At 36.1% G+C, this 21,041-nt stretch overlaps 1 protein-coding gene and 2 non-coding genes across 3 annotated transcripts; all 3 read right to left on the reverse strand.

The window, feature by feature from the left end:
• Positions 1 to 7,627: 7,627 nt before the first annotated feature.
• On the reverse strand, positions 7,628 to 7,699 carry TRNAH-GUG (transfer RNA histidin (anticodon GUG)). The gene has a single exon. It is a non-coding gene; the product is annotated as a tRNA-His (tRNA).
• A 520-nt stretch (positions 7,700 to 8,219) lies between these two features.
• Positions 8,220 to 8,291, reverse strand: TRNAH-GUG (transfer RNA histidin (anticodon GUG)). The gene has a single exon. It is a non-coding gene; the product is annotated as a tRNA-His (tRNA).
• A 10,383-nt stretch (positions 8,292 to 18,674) lies between these two features.
• Positions 18,675 to 20,765, reverse strand: LOC145087338 (AAA-ATPase At3g50940-like). Its single transcript, XM_079025281.1, has 2 exons — positions 19,664 to 20,765; positions 18,675 to 19,477 (listed from the first exon to the last, which is right to left on the reverse strand). The coding sequence occupies exons 1-2, from the start codon at positions 20,696 to 20,698 to the stop codon at positions 18,956 to 18,958; spliced, it is 1,557 nt and encodes a 518-aa protein (XP_078881407.1). The 5' UTR covers positions 20,699 to 20,765; the 3' UTR covers positions 18,675 to 18,955.
• Between the last annotated feature and the right edge of the window lie 276 nt (positions 20,766 to 21,041).

A 21,041-nucleotide genomic window follows, 5' to 3' on the forward strand; every position in this document is an offset into this window, starting at 1 on the left:
ATTGATATACAAAAAAACTCACTTCATTTTTTTCCATATATATTTATATTGAACTTTTCCTCTCTCTTTCTCTCTCTCTCTCTCTCTCTCTCTATATATATATATATATATATATATATATATATATATATATAGAGAGAGAGAGAGAGATGAAAAGTTCAATAGAGAACTATTATTAATTAAGGAACCAATTTAAAATGTCGGAATTTAAAGCGATTAACGACAAAAGGAATGATTGTAGACTATTTAGATTATATGTTATATGTCAGTAAGACTAAGATAGACCTTTCGGAGGGAATCTAATGGAATCAGGACCATGACAAGCCTCTTTGAGGGAAGTGGTCAAGACCATGATAAACCGATCAGATGGAAGTGATCAATACCCGATCAGTGGAGATAGATCGCTCAAAGGGAATCTAGTGATTGTGGTAAGTTATGTTAGCTTGCTAATAGTTTTACATTTCAATTATATGACTATATGTTTGAGTTATGTGTTTATGTGTTCATTTATATGCTTATATGAAAGTTCCCGAATCCATATTATTTATATAGTAATTAAGTGTCGTGATTACTCCATTAGCTTTAGGTTTACAATTGATACTTCATGTTTTTAGTTATAGGTCATTCAGCTTGAAGAGTAAGAAGCTGACATGATTATGATATCTGGACATTTTTGGAAGGGCATGACATCTAGTTTAACCATTCTATGTTACATTATTATGTTACATTATGATTCAAAACAAACTTCGCTTCTACATTTTTACTATGATTATGTTGTTGTAACATGAAAGATGATTTCATGTGAATATGAATGAAACCTTTTTGTAAAAACCTATACTCTAATTTTCAAAATTTTATGGTTGAATTTTTGGGATGTTACGCCTTCTCTCTCATCTTCTTTAGCCTACCCTTAAGAACAAGTTCGGTAGAAAAACTCTAGTCCACCACTTATCACCGGTCATTTTTTAACGTCACTACCATCGTTCCTCCTCCTTTGAAGTCCGAATAAAACCCATGGAAAAAACATTAAGAGATGGGTGTGCCGACCAACCACTAGCGCCACCTTTCGCCTGCAATTTCCACCACCACAACCTTCAACAAGAAGATCTGGCTAAGAATGGAGGAACACAAAGTAGAGAAAAAAATAGATAGAGAGAAATTTCATTGCTCTGAACCTTTTACAGAATCGAAGATGGTGGTTCGACATGACAAACTCATTTCAGTTTTGAGAGATAGAGAGGATGGTTGTGGGCCCCATATTTATATTTATCTATTTAGTAGAACTTTAAATTAAATAGAGAAAGACATAAGAAAGTATTATGTGGACAATTTTATCTTTGAAAAGGACAAAATCCACAACAGTAGATGCTCAAATAGATAATTTATCCAAAATTTTAAAGATTAGGACAAAATCTCAGAAAACGCAAAATGCAATTTGTTCATTGACCGTAGCAAGTTTTATTAATTTCAAAAAGTTACAGGGAGAAGGTAGCCTTTAGGGATGATATTTTAATTAATACCTTTTAACCATATTTGTTAAAGGGTTAAAGTTGAGCGTATGGGACTGTATTTCAAAACAAAAATAATTTTTTGTTAAAATATGTTATTAACTTATATGGTGGTAAAATACAACTTGCCTACCAAATGTAACAATTTCCTCAATTTTCAGGTTTATGGAGGAGATGTCTAGCCTTTGGTGATGATGCTAAGCAACCTTTATTGAGGTGTGTCGTAAACCCTAGTTATGTCCACCCATGAATAGAGCTCACGATATTTGAATCTGTGTCAATTGATTAGTGAGTCGTATTTTCCACAAGTCTTACCAACTGAACCATCGTCTCCATGGTAGCAAATTAAGATTTTTTTAAAACAGTTTTGGATTAGTTTATATGATTACAAAAGATATAAGTTGTAGGATTTTTTAGTATTTGGTAAAATTACTTATAATCGTAAAATCACAAAAAAAAAAAAAATGAATGGAACGAGATAAAAGAATGAAAAGAAAGTGTGAGGCTCTTCTTTATATCTCAAAATGTCGTACGAACTTTCAAGAAGGTAGAAGAGAGTGAGTTCTTGAAACTCTTTATTAATGGTGTGAAGAAATCAATTTAATTTGTGAAAAGCTCTTTAACTTCTTATTTTTTGAAAAAATAAAACACAATCCTAAATCTCTAAACTTTTGAAATTTTTGTTCATCAAGGTCTACAACATGAGGTTTACAAGATGTTTGTTTTTGTTATTTAAATAATAATAATTTTTTTTAGTTTTGCTATGTAAGGTAACTTAACTTTTTTTTGCTATACTTTTTCTTTTTAGGAAAGAGACCGAAGTCTCGACAAAATAAATTCCACAAATTTAAAACACAGAAAAGTTTTGGAGAAACAAATTTTTTTTTAGACAAGCACAAAAATATAAATAATCAATCATTAATCTAATAATAATAATAATAAGTATCAAAACATAACTCAAAGATGATATAACCCAAAAAGGCCATTTTCCGGTCAATGAAAATCATGGATCTCTTGCTTCTCATATCTTCAAAGCTCAAAGGCTCTTTAATCTTTTCACCAACCCAATTTTTTGGTCTCTTTCTTGTTCTATAATTCAAACCCATTTACTACCCAAGCCCATGTCTTTCAGATTATCCCATCCATAGTGGCCGAAAATGTTTTGGCTATAATTAGCAACTAGGTCTTTGAAATTATACTAATTTACTTTTATATGTTTTTTTCATAATTTTTTTAACTTCTATTTTTAAAATATTTTTACTATTTTTTCATATTATTTTTAAATTTTATTTTAACATTTATTTTTCGTTTTATAAGTTTTTTCACAATAACTTTTATAACTTCAAATGTTCACTTTGTTTTTCATTTTTCGAAAAAAAAAAAAAAATCTTTTTTACATGTTTTTTAACAATCCATTTTTATCAAAATTCAATTTTACATCCGGTAAAAATAAAGAAGTTGTAGAAAGATCAAAGTTTTGACGACCTGGTTCATGAAGTAGAGACCCAAACTCCCAACGTGTGGGATGTGTTTTAGAGAAACTTTAAACATATACCTAGTCTATGTAGACAAAATTGCAAAAATGGTCCTTGTGGTTGTCAAATTTCTGCAGTTTTGATCCAAAACGAAATGTTGCTGTACGATTGGTCCAAAATTGGATTTTTTTTTTGGTGTTTTTGGTCCCTGTACACTTAAAATGACTATTATGCCCTTCATATGTGTATTTTTTATTTTTTATATTTATATTATTGTTTTTAATTATTAAAAGTCTCTCTCTCTCTCTCTCTCTCTCTCTCTCTCTCTCTCTCTCTCTCTCTCTCTCTTAAGAACACCCTCCAGATGCTACCCTCTCAAGAACATCCAACATATCCCATCATTATCATTTACCACCAAGATCCGCCTACTACCATTTTCGTTCACTACCACTATCCTCCTTTCATCATTGCCGTTTATCACCACCATCCACCTGCTACCATCCTTAAGAACACACACAATCATTCTTTCTCACTCCTCCTGTCATTATCTCCATTCGTCACCACCGCTTGTTGCCGAATGCCCAACCACCTCCATCTCCCCCACCATCACCTCGCCTTCCCTAACCTGATAACCATTCGCCACCACCATTCACCTGAAAAATCAAACCAAAACGTCGAAAAATCGACGGATTTAAAGAAAATGGTGGATGTTGAACCACGGATCCATCTTTCTCCAGATGCGGTCTTAAACCACAAAATTGTTCTATGCGTTGAAATGTGGATTGATGTCGATTTTGTTACCGAATGGCCGATGTTGCAAAAGGTAGCTTGAAGGGAACAAGTGAGGTTGATGGTGGCGACGCAATCAGAGCAAAAGAGAGTTGAGGGCCAGGGTTCTACTTCCCCGACCTCCTTCTCCCAGATCAACTTCTACTTCTTTCAAACAAGATGAGGATAAGAGAGTACGAAGTCAATTTAAGTCAATTTCAAGGATCTGAGACAAGATGAGGATAAGAGAATACGAAGTCAATTTAAGTCAATTTCAAGGATCTGAGATTGAAATTTCCCTCCTAATTCGAGCTAAAATCAAACAATGGTGTAGAAATCGAGCAACCGTGGGGAACGTGACGACGATCGATGGTGGTGATAGTCCAGTTGTTCCGGGTGGTCGATGACGGCGAATTTAGGGTTCTTCAGTTGAATCTTTCACTTGATTTTGTGATTCCAGTTGTTTGAGCCTAAGTTTGTTAATGACATCTAGATGTCTCGCTGTCGTATCATGTATCTTGTTGTGGATCTCGCAATGGAAGCTGCCACCGGAGCTAGGGTAACAGAGTCACCGTCGGAGTGGTGGTGATGGTGGTCTTATTTTAGGGTGTGGTGGGGTGTGACTTAATTGGAATGGGTGGTCCGATGATGGTGTTGAGAGAGAGAGAGAGAGAGTAGTGGGTTTATTTTGTTTTTGTTTTTTATTTTATTATAAGAATAAAAAAACAATAAATTAAAATATAATTATTTAAGGGGCATATTAGTCATTTTAGGTTGGATGTGGACCAAAAACACAAGAAAGTACAACTATATGGACCAAAACCACACAATGTATCTAAAATTGGATCAGTGGTGCATCAACATTTCGTTTTGGACCAAAACTACATAATTTTGCCAACCACAGGGACCATTTTTGCAATTTTGTCGTCTATGTATAAGAAAATGACATTGCTTTAGAAAGTGTTTGGAGTTGCACACGATGCTCTAAGTGGTCATCTTCCCTTCGTTCTTCGACTCTTGATTTGCTTCTCTAAGAGATTAATTGACCGTTGAGTCACCCTCTCTTTTCCCTCCACGTTCCCGACACCTGCCCATTACATCACCTTCTCCTTATTCTTTCTAATCAAGAAACCTGTATCTTCATATTTATCTATTAATCATTGTGGGTCTCACATTGTCTTACTCTTTCACTCTTTAGAAAATGATTATAGTGTCTGTAATGTGACTGCTTTAGTTTACAATAAGACTAAGCCGTATGGAAGGAAATGATGTCATCGAAATACGATTCAAAAAATAATGTCGTCTCATACAACTCCACGTCTTAACCACATTGACAAAAGGCGTCTCCCATCGACATATTCATGTCCTCTCTCTCTCTCTCTCTCTCTCTCTCTCTCTCATTTTCCTTTTTTCTTCCTTTTTCCCCTCTATCTCTTCTCTCTCTTCTTCCTTGCCGCCATCAACACCACTCCCTTTAGAATAACAAAAAAATGGCATGGCATTGGTCATCCTATATATGTGAAGCTTAGATGGAATGGAGGACATCGACACCACTCCCATTAGCCCAAGGATTCAATCAAGTCACTTCAACTCCTTTTTTTCTATTTGTATTTAACGTTATAGAAAAAGAACAAGTATGTTGAACGCTCTGCTCCACCACTAACACCATATGACTTCTTCAATTTCTTGTGGACATCGGTTTCTTCTTAGTTTCAAATTCAAATGGGCCTATCAAGGCAATGTTTGGATCTTCAAGAGGAGGAGTCAATGTCGTTTGAGGATATCCAAGGAAGTTGTAAGTAATCCAGCTAACTCTACTGTTCTCTTAGCTCCAACTAACAACACTGCAAGAACACAACTATTATTATTTTTGGACTATAGATTAGGACTTTGCTCTCTTAGCTCCAACTAACAACACTGCAAGAACACAACTATTATTATTTTTGGACTATAGATTAGGACTTAGGTATTGTTAGTCAAATAAGTAAATTTCCTTTTACAATGCTCTAATCACATGTATATATCTTGTGTCACATTAGTGAGAAGGCAAATGGATTCAATTGTATAAACTATCACATATAGGTAAATTTCTTTATTTTCCAAACTAACAACTATAATAACTACTTTCAGGATCTCCCTCCCAAAACTTTGTCTTTATCACAAAGATGTTAGAATGTCTTGGCATGTTACCATAACCCCTGTGAGTTTGATACATATAGAAAAGTACACGTAAATCATGAAACTAGAAAATATGAAAATACACACAATATTTAGATTCCCCCTCTTATGTATTTATTACATAGAACTCATACGGCCATCAAGAAACGAGATTAGAAAAGGAGATCTAACATGAAATTAGGGAAGAAATTGTCAAGTTAGCCAAGAAGACTGCCTGATAACCAGTCTAACAAAGGTCTTGATATAAATAAATCCTTTGAGAGAAAGCAACAGGCAAGTCATCCTTGGCTACCAAACACATTGTTCCCTTCATGTAAGGTCCCTCTTCATTTTCCGATTGAGATTGCAATTCCTTAGCCTATTTATAGACTATAGCCACCCCATGAAAAGGTCATTCCAATTTTATTTTTCTCTCTCCTTGGGTAGGATTAGCATGAGCCCATGCACAAATGTCTCATGAGCTTAGTCATGCAAGAAGAATACATTCTCTTTCTGTGTGCTGAATGCGAATATTAAATACAAGTATGGTTTGACATGCTAAAAAAGATACTTCAATAAAGCAACTTTTACGACTTTGTTCTAATTTTGCTATCGACTTTTCCATATTTGGCAAAGGCACAACCGTTATTCGTTTAGATGACCTTTCATGCATGTGCATGGCTCATTTGATTAGAAAATAAAAACGGATCCAATCACACTTTTATTCTTAAATGCTTAGTGGGTTTAGCAATTAGCAGTGTCGGCTTCTATACAATAGACAGTGAAGAAGTTAGGGAAGAGTTAACATGCGCAATCGTAGTTCATCTACTTCTATATATAACTAATTACAACTTCGTAAAAAAATAATTATTATTATTATTTCACTCCACTGACAACATGAAAATAAACACACTCGGTTTGATTATGAATCCCTTTAATTATGGATTATTTTGGTTCCACTCTTCTTACTATGTAAACTCTAAACATGAGTCATACTATATCGGCTCCAGATTTGGCCCATAAATGTACTCTTTTTATAGCTACCTTTTTATATACACATTGAAATTTAAGTGTTACTTTCTCAAATAACATCAAGAAAATGAAACGATAAATTGATTCTATATGACAATTGGTCTGTTGACTTATAAATACCACTGACCACATATTTTGAACAACTATATAGTGCGACATGACATGGTCAAAAAGGAAGAAGGTGAACCCGATTCAGTGTCAGTTGGAATATATAATATTCTAATTATTATGGCCTTGAACATATATAAGACTCGTACACTATGCCCGAACCCCTTGACTTAGTTGACTATGGTCAATGGGTTCGATATTGACGTATTTGTTGGCATCTTTGTAAGCCTTAAGTGAACATTGAAACTTAGCAATACTAATTTTATAATGAACGTTGATACCTCTATAACTATATGCATATATAATCATATTGGATACCCTTCAAGTTCAATACTGAAAAAGTATTTGGTTACCTAAAATGGAAAAGGTGAAAGTTTGGTTGTTGTCACAATCAAATTATCCCCTTTACAAAAGTATTTAAAAATAGTTGGCCATTGTTAATTACATTTCATATATAAAGCACCCGACGATAAATTTTAGAACTTTGTCAAATCAAACTGAGCATAGAACAAAAGCCTCTTCACGATAAATGTTCCAAACTTATGATCGGGTTTTCAAAATTAAAAATAAATTATAATTTGTGGCTGCTGGGATTCGAGCCCAGGTCTCCACGGCCACAACGTGGAATTCTTACCACTAAACTACAGCCACATAGTTGCAAGTTTCTTAATCGTATATTATAAAAATTAAATACATTGTACTAGTTAGTTAAATGAAATATATGTGGTTAAACAGAGTGGTTATTAAACTTTTATGTTTTTGTTAATTGTTTTAAATCGTTATATAGAACGAAAATTTTAGTTTCTTAGAGGTTTCAAATTCAAAACACTGAATACAAACATAGAATTGGCAAAATCATTTCAAATTTACTAAAACCCCAATTGAATTCACGCATTTACTGATTTTAATTGTAAAAACATTCCACAAACTGTCCAAACTAATCATAGTTTGAACATGTAGTTTGACATATCTTTTTTAAAACTAGCAGGAAAATCAATCATGAAATTAACAGAATGCTTTTTAAAACCAACAAATCCCATTTAAAAATCAACAAGTCCCATTTCATATGTATTGAAAATTAGCACGAATATCAAACATGTGATTGTGTTTGAAAACTTTTAAGGATCCTACAATTAAAGCATGACGTTATGATAAAAAAAAAATTCAAATGTGTGGCTGCTGGGATTCGAGCCCAGGTCTCCACGGCCACAACGTGGAATTCTTACCACTAAACTACAGCCACATTTGTGAACAAATTTTCAATTATACTAATATGATAAGGATTTAAATATATGCATCACAAGTTGTCACGATGTTTTGTAACTCATAGAATTATATATACAACTAGATAAGAAACTCTGCTTCGCGGGGTTGGATTCGCCACTAATGTCAAAGAAAACCGACAGACAACATTATGGTGTCATCATTTATCAAACCTTCGTTATAGAAGTAGGATGCTATAGTTGGTTCAGGGCCGGCCCTAGAGGGAGGGCAAGCTGGGCGACCGTCCCGGGCCTCGCCAAATCTCGAGGCCCCCGAAATGAGTGTGTATATATATAGATTTCGAGATATAAAATAGAATTTGCAGCAAACAACCAAAGATAGTTGTATCTTAGATGGTTAAGGCGCTTTGTAGTTTTGAAGTGGAACACGCGAGTTCCAATCTGTTAACCATCTTTTTTAATATGTTCAACTTCTCGAGAAGCAACTTGGGTTTTTTCATCTCTGATTCTAACTTAAGGGCTTTTCATCGATCCATCATCTGATTAGGGCATTTTTTTTAAACTCCAATGTTGGTTTGTCACTTGCACTTATACTCTTCTTGCAAATACTCTTTCTCTCATTTCTTTTACTGATTAGATCTCTATATCTCCAAATGCTTCTTCGTTAAGGTTTACGCTTCTTCAACGACGCTTTCTCTTATTTCGTTTACTGATTTAATCTCCAAATCTCCAAGCACTTCTTCATTAAGGTTGGTTATTTTATCTATATTTGTAACACCCTAAAAATTCAACCAATTTTCACTTTTCAAAAACATAATAATTCATTATAAAAATCAAAATGTATCTCAAATAATAAACATCCATCTCAAAAATATAAGTATCCAAAAACTTTTCCCCAGAATCTCATCAAAATACTCCCACAATGTGTACAATCAAGCTGGCGCCTTCACACGATCCTCGTTGTTACCTGAAACACATTTCACACAACACGGTAAGCATAAGTGCTTAGTGAGTTCCCCAAAATACCACATACAGCACATACGCCACTCAAGGCTACAATATGACCCTCTGGTCGATGTGTCTCAGCGGAACCCTCCAGTTCCGCATCGTTGGGCCCTCCGACCCGGTCTGTCTCATTGGACCCTCCGGCCCGGTCTATATCATTGGACCCTCCAGTCCAGTCTATATCACATAGCATACATATATCACAAACACATATACACAAATAGCACATAACATATAAGACCCTCCGGTCTGCTTATGGTTACCACACTAGGTAATGTATAGTGAGAAGACTCACCTCGGGAATGTCTCAGAAAATCACAACTCGGTATCTCTGAACCTCGAAACAATGACCTAGCCCCGCCTAATCACATAAAGTAATTATTTCAATCATTAACGGCTCTCAAGGCTAGACTACACCCCTTTCTACAATCCCACAGAAGGGTAAAAGACCATTTTACCCCTTCCTGATCCAAAAGTACAATTATTGACCAAAACCCTAAAAGTCAACGAAGTCAACGGTCAACCTTGACCAGACTCGTCGAGTTGTCTCAACGACTCGGCGAGTCCAGTCGTGAACTCTACTCCTCTGATTCTCTTTTGACTCACCGAGTCACTCACTTAACTCGGCGGGTCACTCTCTAGATTCACAGTCTCGGGACAACTCGACTCGACTCGTCGAGTCTGTTCATGGACTCGGCGAGTCCAGCCCATGCTCAACTTCAAATGGCTTCCTTAGGTCAGATCTGATGCTCTACTCAATAGATCTATCCTTTCTAGTCCCAATAATCACGTAAAGTTCGAAGCTTGATGCCCATGCAAAGGCTCCAAGGTTCTATTTGAAGAAATGACCTCTAATATGGCATCCTAAGTTCATATTCACCAACAATCCTCATAAAGCTCAAAGGAGTAAGGTCTCTGGACCTCTATGGATTCAGATCCAAGACCATAATACGAAAAGGAACCATATACTCAACAAAACCATCTACCAAAGGGTCTAGAAAACCCTAACTCTATAAACAATCACCAAAACATAAGATGGATCGAGATTATAACTCAAATAAGCACTCCTGAACTCATAATTCCTCCAAATATCACCTCCTTCAGCCTCCTCTTGATCTTGATCACCATCTTCTTGCTAAACCAATGATAGAAAGATCAAATATGGCCTCTCCTCCTCACAACGATTTAGCTCACTAAGGGTTTCTCTCAAGGGGAATGGTAGCCACAATGGGAGGCTATGAGTGCCCTTAAATAGGTTCAAAAACCCGGGAATTAGGGTTTCAATTGCCAGCGCAGACTCAACGAGTCTTATGCCCGACTCGTCGAGTCTGGTCGCGGAGATTCGCGGAAACTTCCTCGCCTACTCGACGAGTTGTGGCACCAACTCGTCGAGTCCCTCCTCTTTTTTGAATAAATAATTAAAATTAAATCATACTCGAAACTCTGGATGTTACAATATTCTTATATCTAAAAATACTCCCTGTATTTTTTTGATTAATGTTCAACTACTCTTTCTCTAATGTATGTTTGTTGATTAATGTGTTTGGTTATAACACTAAATCGATGGAAGCCTCTAACCTTGTAAATTAGTTTGATTTTCATTTAGTTGTTGTTAGATGAACATTGTAGATGTTTCATATAATTGGTTCAATAGTTGTTTGATTTCTAGATATAGTTAATCATGATAAACTTGATAATTAATTTTTCTACAACTTTTTTTTCTTAACATATGGATGCAAATATGGAAATTCTTGAAAAATTATTCATGTAAGAGGGAACACCTTTGTACAGATACAGTCGATGAGGATCTAGAAGGGCTTATAGGTTTGGTTATTTAGGTCTAAACTTATTTGGATGGCTGAAAAATGTCAAAGTGGAATGTTTTTTTTTTGAGATAAAGGACAGTTTGATGTTATTATTTGCTTATATATAAAGCTAATATTCACAAGATGGTACTCTTCATAAAGCCATTATATGTTCTTTCAAATAGGCTAGAGTTTATGTCTCTTTGCAAGATTAAATTGTTCATTGTGACTATGTTTTGGATTTGGGTCTGCAGTGGAGCACTTGAGACTATTCTTGGTTTTAGAGCCTCAAGTTTATCGATATATGGAGAGGTAGATGTTTTTTTAACATTTTTCCTTCACGACTCGGAAAACATTCTCATTTTTGTATATTACCGAGAGCATTGTTTTCCGTTCAATATATAATATCTTTTGTCGTTAAAAAAGATTTTTTTAATTTTAAAGGGCCCTATTTTTTGTTTTTGCCCAGGGCCTCAAATCGGTTTGGACCGGCCCTAAGTTGGTTGAGTATAAAAGTATGATGCTTAAAAGTGAAATAAAGTAGAAGTAAGCTGAGATCTATTCTCTTTTTAAAAGAAATGTTGGGTTCTTAAAGCTACACAGATAAACAAAAAACACATATTCACTATTTAAATATAATGATTAAATAAGGAATCATTAGAAAACGTAGAAAAAATCAAACATGGTTGAATGTAACAATACCGAATGACCAACAATCTTAAAAAGTCAACTATTTGAAACTATTAGCTTCATTCTGACCCCGCAAGAAGAAATACCTAAACTGAAAGCTTGAAGAAAAGAGACCAACTATTATGGATAGGTTTTTCAAAGTACACTGCTCTTTCAAGAAAAAAGACCCAACTATTTCTTGCATTCAATCCAAATTCCATCCATTTGAATTTTTTTATATTTGCATAAATTGACATCTAAATGAAATGAAAGTAATAAGTCAATAAATAAGATAATATACCATTACAGCTCCTGTTACCTACAAAAAATTTTCCATATTAGAATCAAAAAGATTTTTAAAAAATATAAGCTAAATTTTATTTAAAAAAAACCTTACTAGTAGAGGCGAGTTAAACTTTTTATGGCCGGTCGAACCTTCTTGGTTAGTTTTGTAGGGATGTGTACATAAAACGGATTTTTCCTAAAAAAATGACACTACCACAAAAAATTTGAGGGGTATCCCGGTCTACCCCGAGCTCTGCATTGGATCTGCCCCTGAGTTAAAGACTATGTCAATAGCCAACTCCTCAATAACATGCACATTAAGCCTAACAAGGCCACGTATCGTTGCATCATTTGCACGTGGCTACTAACAGACTCTCCCTCTTTCATCTTGCTTGCTAGGAAAGACTTTACCACATCGTATTTTTCTTGACGAGCTCGCTTATGGTAATTTTCCATAAGGTCCTTGTTCATCTCATACGGCCAGTAATCCTCATATAATCTTTGAAACTCAAGAGTCATGGTGGCTACCATGATGCAAACAACTTTTGTCATACAATTGTAGTGCTTCTTGTAGGCGGCTAGTTCTTCAAGAGTGACCTTCTCTTCGTCAATATCATTTAGTTCTTTCTCAAGGGCATACTCGGTGTCCTCGAAACGAAGGGCCATCTTAATGTAGTGCATATAATCGTTGTAGTGGGTGTCATCCAATGTCACCTTCGAGCAGATGTTCAACAACGAAAAGTTTTGGGAGGATGAGGAGAAACCAGAAGCATCATTTGAAGTAGACATTTATAAAAAAAAAGGTAGTTTTAGTGAGATAAGAACAATCCTTAATACAACAACCCAAAATGAAATATTAAGGCTAGGATCCAACTAAAAATTTACAACTTAGAAAAGGGATGTTGTAATCTAATTGTAAATTCTATTAAGGTAGGTAAATGACGGTTTACCAATTCCACCAACAGACAACGAAATTTGAAGGAAATTAAGTTAAGTGAAATTCCTAGATCTTTTAAGATTCATTGAAACTATTCAAGGAAGCGGTGGGTGAGAGTGGACACCCATTCAACTACCATTTTATAGGCATTTTCCTTATACTCACTTATAGACTAGCTTCGTGAATGAGACATACTAGCTGTTCGACTAACTTAGTCTTATACATATAGTAATTATTAAACTTTTAATTTTACATATAGTATGAGGTGTATCTTAAAACTTTTCAAAATACTAGGTTTATATTTAAATTTCAAAAATTAAACAATTAATTTAAATTTAAAAATAAACCAAATGATTTAATAAGTATCTATTAATATTTAATTTTATATTAAATCAAACAGGGAGTATCCAATTAAATTAATCAATTAATTTAATCCTAATCCTTATACCTCTAAATTTTCGAAAATTAATATAGGATTTATCCAATTTTAAATTATCCCTTTATTAAAGCAAGTAATAAGATAATAAAGAAAATTAAAATTCCTATCCATATACTAATTTCGAAAATGGACTGGGGAGGAAGGTAAGGATTTCAAATCCTTACCTTGATTTAGAAATCTTGGGGAGGAGGGTAAGGGCTTCAAAACCTTGCCCTAATTTCGAAACTTAGGGGGTAAGAAACCTTAATTTCGAATTTTTTTGGCCTCATAGGGTTTAATTGCCATAAACCCTAATTTCGATCAAATTTAACAATTATAACAATTAAATTGAAAACCAAACTTAAGTCTCTGATACCACTGATGGGTTTTAGGCATAACAAAAAACGAACTTAAACTCTTAAGTGTGCATGCATCCTAAAACAAGATCTGTGTTTTTCTATTTAACATATAACTATGAACATCAAATTAAGAACCCAAGGAACCCTAGTTTATTTTCGAAAATCATATAGAAGAGTTAGGGATTACATACATTATTGTTATTATTGCAAATAACAATGATCATTGTGTTGTTGAAGCTTTGGAAGCAAGCACCACAAGCGCCATGCCTCCAATGGTTCACACCCAAGCTAGCAACAAGGAGATTATGGAGAGAGGAAGGAGGAGGAGGGAATTTTCATACTAGCTCTTCTAAAGAATGAGTGCCGAAGCTCTTCTAAAAGCTCGGAAGCCCTCTTAAACTTAATTTTCTGCATAGCAGAGGCAACAACACTAGCTTTGCTCCGAAACGAAACCTCATTCATCCAATGCAAACCCTCCACGATATGGGTACGATCGTTATCCATACCCTATTCATTGTTCCTGTTCCCCAAGGAAGGAAGTTGGGAAAACTTGGTGTTGGTTGGATTAGGTGTCTAAGTTCATAACTATTTCTGGAATGTACTTGACCCGGTTAGCATGGTCCATTTGGGTTGCATGGCATTGCAACACTTGGATAGACTAAATGAGAGAAAGGACACTTATGGTTTATTAATATATTATAAGTTCTAACATATCAATAATATTATTTAATTAGTTTTGATCAAGAATAAATTTAGAATTAATTTGGTGATCCAAAGGAGACTAATTAAATATATGGGGTTGATTGTGTAAATCCATTCTTTTATAGCGGGCTAATGATCCATGGTTTATTGAATTGGGCAAAAACCCATAAGGTGCTCCATGGATAGTCCATGGAGGTTATGAACCCATGGATCATGGAATATGAAAAGTCATGCCAATTAGGGTTTACATGTTGTAACCCTACTTGTGAGACAACTATAAAAGGACCCCATGGGCTACCAAAATCGGCACTATGTGTAGAACAAGAGGGCTAGCCGATTTTGAGTGATAGTGTACTTCTCTCAAAGTGATTCCAAGAGTTGTAGTGTTGTTTGAAACATTTGAGGCATCACATTTGAGGTGCTAGGCTCACAAGGTTCTCAAGGAATCCAAGCTACAAGAAAGGTATGTTCTCCTACTAGCTTTTATGTTTCAAAGTTCCCCATGCCATGCTAGTTAGGTTAAGAACCTTGGAAAATCAAATTTGCATGTATCTTAGTAAAACATAGATCCAAGGTTTCTAGGGTTGCATGTACACATTAGGAGTGTTAGAATACTCAAAACCCTTCAGGTAAAGGGATGAAGGAAGGGTAGTAGTGAAGAGGCCACTAAAACTAAAATGAGTAGGGATGTTGGAACAAAATACATGGAACCACATGTTAGCAATTCAATATCATTTCAATTTTTTTTAAAAGAGAAGAAATGAGACATAGAAGAAGTAGTTACCCATTTTTGGTGGAGACAAAAGATCGGAAGAGGATGAACCAGGGAGAGGTGTGGTGGAATCCAAATTCTTCGCATCCACGTCAGGAATCAGGGACTCTAAGTTAATAACATTAGCAAGATCTGATGGAGCCTTAGTGGATATAGGAACAACTGGAGTAATGAATAGAGTGTCGGTAGAAACAACGTGAGCAGATTCGGTATAGAAGTCGGGGGAGCAAAAGTGTTAAACAACATCTGATGAAAAAGAAGCTTTGCAAGCTCACCCCTTGCAAGGATGAACCTTGGCGGCTGAACCACTAGGGGTTGGTTTAGTAGTAATAACCGAGGAATCCGATTGAATCGGGGTCGGATAGACCGCAGCTTCGGAAGATGCTGGATGAAACTTAGGGGAGGATGAAATTCAATCTACAATAGAAACTAGGGAAGGATCAGAAGTTACCAAGAATTCGTGAAGATCCTCACTAGACGAAGCAGGAGTGATGGGTGGAAGGTTAAACGTGGCGTCGGAAACCCCTGGGCCTCAATTAGAGGAAGAACAAGAAGTATACATTTTCTTAAGAGAACATAGAGGAGGAATACCACTAGTAGCTGAAGAATATGAAGCTCGAACTCTACGCTTGTGAACCTCAATAGGAGCGGCACTGGAATCCCTTTTTGATGACGAGTTTGGAGGAACCTGTGGGGGCTTCTTGTGAGTACTTTCAGATGATAAATGGTAGGACCAATGGACTTTACCGGGATGTCGAGAATGAAAGAATCTAGGCTTGTCCCCCGACATCTACATCGGACGATGGTTCGGATTTGGGAGTGGACGAACTTCCCACCTTTACGACTTTAAACCGACGCTTCCGGTGAAGTCGTTCTAGCAAGGAAAGGTCACTGCCTGTCAAATTGGGGACTGAAACTGCAGCAGGAGCCCCGCAAGTGCTATCTAAATCAGCCAAACTTAAGTTTGACTCATCAGGGTCAGAACAAACAAGGTAACTAGCGATGGGTCTCTTAATCACATCGTGCTATGCGATAGTTAGTTCAGGAGCAGGGTCGGGATCACGTTTCACCATATTACCAAATTGTATTCGTGTGGCGACAGCGAAGCATCAATGAAGAAAAACTCTTCTTTCAACTTCTTGATGGATGTGGGAAGGCCGTAACGTATGTTGATTCCCCCACGACGCATGGAAAAAAGACCCAGTCCTTGGTAACCATAGGCACATACAGACAACGGAAAAGAGATAGTAAAAGAGTAATGTCTAGGGCTTTGCATAGCAGCACAAAACACATGATCTTCTGAAAGTCGTTCATAGTTACTTGAGTAATGTGAGCCTTGTAATAATCAAGGATGGTTCCCAAGAAAGGAATAGAGGGAAGGCGTAAACCTGATTTGAAGAAGATCAAGTGCACACCAACACAACCTAGTGAAGGATTGGTGATGGTTTGATTTGGAGATGGAAGTTGGGGACATAATTGAGGATCTATGCGGAAACTTTTCACTAGTTTATTCAGTTGGTTATGAGTAAGAATTGAAAAAGTGGTATGGATACGAAAGCCATCTTTATCCATAATGGAGAATTTAGGGATCGAAGATTACTGAGGAAGAAAATCTAAGAATAAGGAAAAAACAAAGAAGTATCGACGAATGAAGAAGAAGCGGTTTCCTTGAATCCTGACTTTATAGGAAAATGTTGGCGGTTCGAAGTGATGGTTGCGGTGTTACATGGGAATGATGGAAAACACAACATGTATTTGTCTAATCAAATGCCTAGGACTTAAATTACTCTTATCTGTTTCTCGAGGGAGTCTCGACAGTGCAACAACTAGTTTGAATTGTCACTCAACAATCCTAACGAGGGGGACTTAACGAGGTATATACCTTATTACCGAGGAATGTACCTCCCAATTGGAACCAGGATACCGACACATGGTTACTCGGACCACATACACCGAGGCCATGGGCCGAGTTAAAAAAAGGAAGCAAGGTCGGGAAAGAAAAACCGGGTGAAGGATGAAAGGTCGGGAGAGTAAATACAAGCGAAGGAGCAAGCGTTGGGTACAAGCACCAAATGCACAAGTGATAACTCTGACAAAGTTTAGGTCGTACTGTACTTTACTTTACCAACGATTCGCTAATAATAAACTGACATGACCAATGACCTCTCCTTAGTACAATTCTTGTACGTTCGGTAAGGAGAGCATTTATGAGGATTAGACCCTCGTCCGTACATTACATTTCGTGTTGTCGGTTCCCGAGGTAATCCGAACTATAAATAGAACCACGATAAGTCGGCAAAGGTACACTACCAATACTTATGTCCTATACTCACAAGATTATAACTTGCTATCTCACTTTCTGACTTTATCATCGAACCGTTCTCCTGCGAGTAATCCCGATGTACAACTCACTTTGTGTTGTTATCTTAGGATTTGGACCTCAAGAATCTTCACTTCATCATAATCACCGATGATCGAAATCCAAATACGTATCATTGTACATGATTTAACCACCAGTTAACTACTCAATTGCTAAATATTAGTGTAAGCTTTTGATAAGTTAATGAAATGATCGACATTCATGTTGAAAATCAGAACTTGTGATATCAAAATACATGACATTTATACATGTGAAATGAGAAAACATCACAATCGAACCTTTGAATTAAAATAATATGATTGAGAAATCAAAACCAAAACCCAAATCTTACCTTGTCGCCGGATGTGGTGATGATTCTAAAAATAACACGAGAGAGAGAGAGAGAGAGAGAGAGAGAGAGAGAGAGAGAGAGAGAGAGAGAGAGAGAGAGAGAGAGAGAGAGAGAGAGAGAGAGAGAGAGAGAGAGAGAGAGAGAGAGAGAGAGAGAGAGAGAGAGAGAGAGAGAACCAATGGTTGTGATGAGGTCGGCTTGGAGGTGCAGTGGTTGGTTGCCTACAAAAATACAAAGATATGGACGGTAACGGTGCAATTCGGCGAAGCAGATCTATTACTAAGCAAAAAATCTTCAAATATACTCAATTTGATACAATTACAATCCGTAAGGTAGAATACAAAACAAAATGAACGTTAGCCATCGTTTTTAATTTGTCAATATGATTATGATTCCAGATTTATTGCATAAAGTTCCTCGAATTCAAATCCTTAGATGATTAGTTTGCTATTTTTTTGGGATAACATAATGGTTCCAAATTTTGATTCCTAACGTGGATATATTTAGAAGAGGGCATAATAGGAATTTAACTTTTAGAAATTAAGAGTTGTTGCCACGTGACAATAAAATGATTCATTTATTAGAATTATAAAAAAAATACATATTTCGTTCCGGCCATAATACCTTGGGTTGTCTAAACTATTTAAACTACTATAAATTTTAATTTCTTATTTAATAATTTTTAATAATTAAGATATATGTTATTAAATAAATAGTTGTTGATTTGTTAATATAACCACTTTTGAAATAATATTGGTATTATATAAATGTGGAAAAGAATTACAAAACGCTCACATGTCACAAATGAAAGACCAATCAATGGTGCGGATAACCTTAGCTCAACTTTTTTAAAATACAAATTTTAGAATAGTAGAGATGCAATAAGTGATAGATGTTGAGCGACAACATAAATCAACTGCAACAAGGCCCTTCACATTGCTAATTTGTAGTTAACCTGTCGCAAATCTGTGTGAGATTTTCGTTCTCTCTTGGTGTCGATAATCCATTGATAATTTTACATTCATAGTGACGGATAAGGTCCACCACTAAATCCGTTGCTTGATATTAAATGAATTTCATTCATTTCAATTTGTGTATTCTCTTCATTATTATTTAAAGCTACTTCATCTTCCATCTTTGCATTTGCTTTAGCTAATTCTTCTTTATTTGCCTTTGTTTTGGCCTCTTCATTCTCCTTACACTTCACATCGAAAAAATCAATGAGGCCACTAAGAGCAATGTCAGGATCACCGTCCTTCAAAAGTTGCTCCGCTACTTCAGCAGGGGTAACATCAACCTTGCAAATTAAATCTTCGATTTCTTCAAAAAGATTATGTTTGGTTATCCCAAGATAGTTAGAAGCTAGTAGCCGAAATCCACAGGGAGTGCAGTATGACATGTTGATATGAACATCCATACGACCGGGACGGAGGAGTGCAGGGTCAAGTTTCTCTTTTCGGTTTGTGGTGAATATGATAATCCTTTCGTCACCACAACTCGACCATAATCCATCAATGAAATTGAGAAATCCAGATAATGTTACCTAATAAAAACACATAATTAGATTGTTATTAGTAAACTATATAAATGGTCATGTGGTTTGGGGTTTTTAATTAAATGATAAAATGTTATTTATTGTAAAAATGTCAATGGGTCATTTAACTGATTTTTTATAAATTTATTCATTATATTATTTTATAAATATAAGCAAATATTTAAAATTACCAACCTTAGGTGGTTCCCGGTAATCCCATCCTTGATTTTGTAGAGCAAAAGATCTCGCTGCTTCTGCTCCCTCTCGATCATGGAACTCCACCGAGCAATCAATGTCCTCCACCACCAGTATCGACCGGTTAGCAGTCCCCACCAACAACTTCCGCAGCTCCGAGTTTGACCTTATATCAGTCAACTCCAAGTCATAGATGTCAAAATTCAAGTAATTCGCCATGGCGGCGATCAAGCTTGATTTCCCCGTCCCCGGGGGACCATACAGCAGGTAGCCTCTCTTCCATGCCTTTCCGACTTTCCGGTAATACTCTCTCCTCTGTATAAACCTGTCTAAATCCTTCATCACCTTCTCCTTAACATCTGTATCCATTGCCAGCGTGGAGAATGTCGACGGGTGGTCTAGATTCACCGGCGCCCACATTGTTGGAGAGTTTGAATGCATCATCATCGGATCGACAGTGAATAGCTTCACGCTTTTCACTTCTTGTTTCATCGTTTTCGAATCATTAAGTATAAACGGAAGGTATTCGTTCAACGCAAGATCCTTGTGTTTCCGATGAAATGTGAGCTCTAGCATTCGGATATCGGATCGGGAAGTTCCGATCATACCATCGTTAGGATAATATTCTCTCGTCGGCGCCTTATTAGACAGCAAACACCACTTGAACTTGACTCCATTGTAAACATCGGTAACCTCTTCGTTGGTTTCCATGGCAACGGTGATGTTTTTCTCGCTGGTGTGTTTGGTGATCTTCATACGGTGGATCTGGGGAGAAATCCGGGCGGCGAGGTAAAGCTCTGTGGCGATGTAAATCTCGTTTTCTTGAAGCCCCTCGAATTCGTAGATAACCATGGTTAGCTGTGTGGAGAACTTGTTGATGAAACTTCGGAAGCCGAAATAGAGGTAGTCTTGGAATTCAGAAGGCAAGTAATCGCGGCCGATGCTGCGAGCCACCATTGTCGCCGCGGCGACGGAACCAATGGTGGAAACGACTGTTTTGGCCATGGCAATTTTGGATTCGGTTGAAGATGACATTGAGGAAATGAAGGGTTAGGATTTAGGAGAGTTTGTAAGGAGATGTAGATCAAGGGTTGGAGTTAATTGTTGGCATGATTAGGGGGTTATATAGTGTGGATGCGTTGACTTGGTTTACGTGGAACATTGACGGAGTTTTTTAATCTTTTTATTAATTATTCCTAGAAATTACAAATAGGCTTGCCGTGAACCCCAATCAAATGTTTAAAAAATCTGCAACAGCCTAACAGGTTCCAAATATATATATATATATATATATATATATATATATATATATATATATATATATATATATATATATATATATATATATATATATATATATATATATATATATATATGG

The sequence above is a fragment of the Lactuca serriola genome, chromosome 2 (assembly GCF_051521515.1).
Source record: "Lactuca serriola cultivar US96UC23 chromosome 2, Lser_US96UC23_V15, whole genome shotgun sequence".
In the NCBI taxonomy this organism is placed as follows: Eukaryota; Viridiplantae; Streptophyta; class Magnoliopsida; order Asterales; family Asteraceae; genus Lactuca; species Lactuca serriola.

Coding starts and splice junctions, on each gene's coding strand:
- LOC145087338 (XM_079025281.1), bottom strand. CDS start 20,698: ATGTCATCTTCAACCGAATCCAAAATTGCCATGGCCAAAACAGTCGTT. Junction 19,478..19,663: donor ATTACCGGGAACCACCTAAG/GTTGGTAATTTT, acceptor TGTTTTTATTAG/GTAACATTATCTGGATTTCT.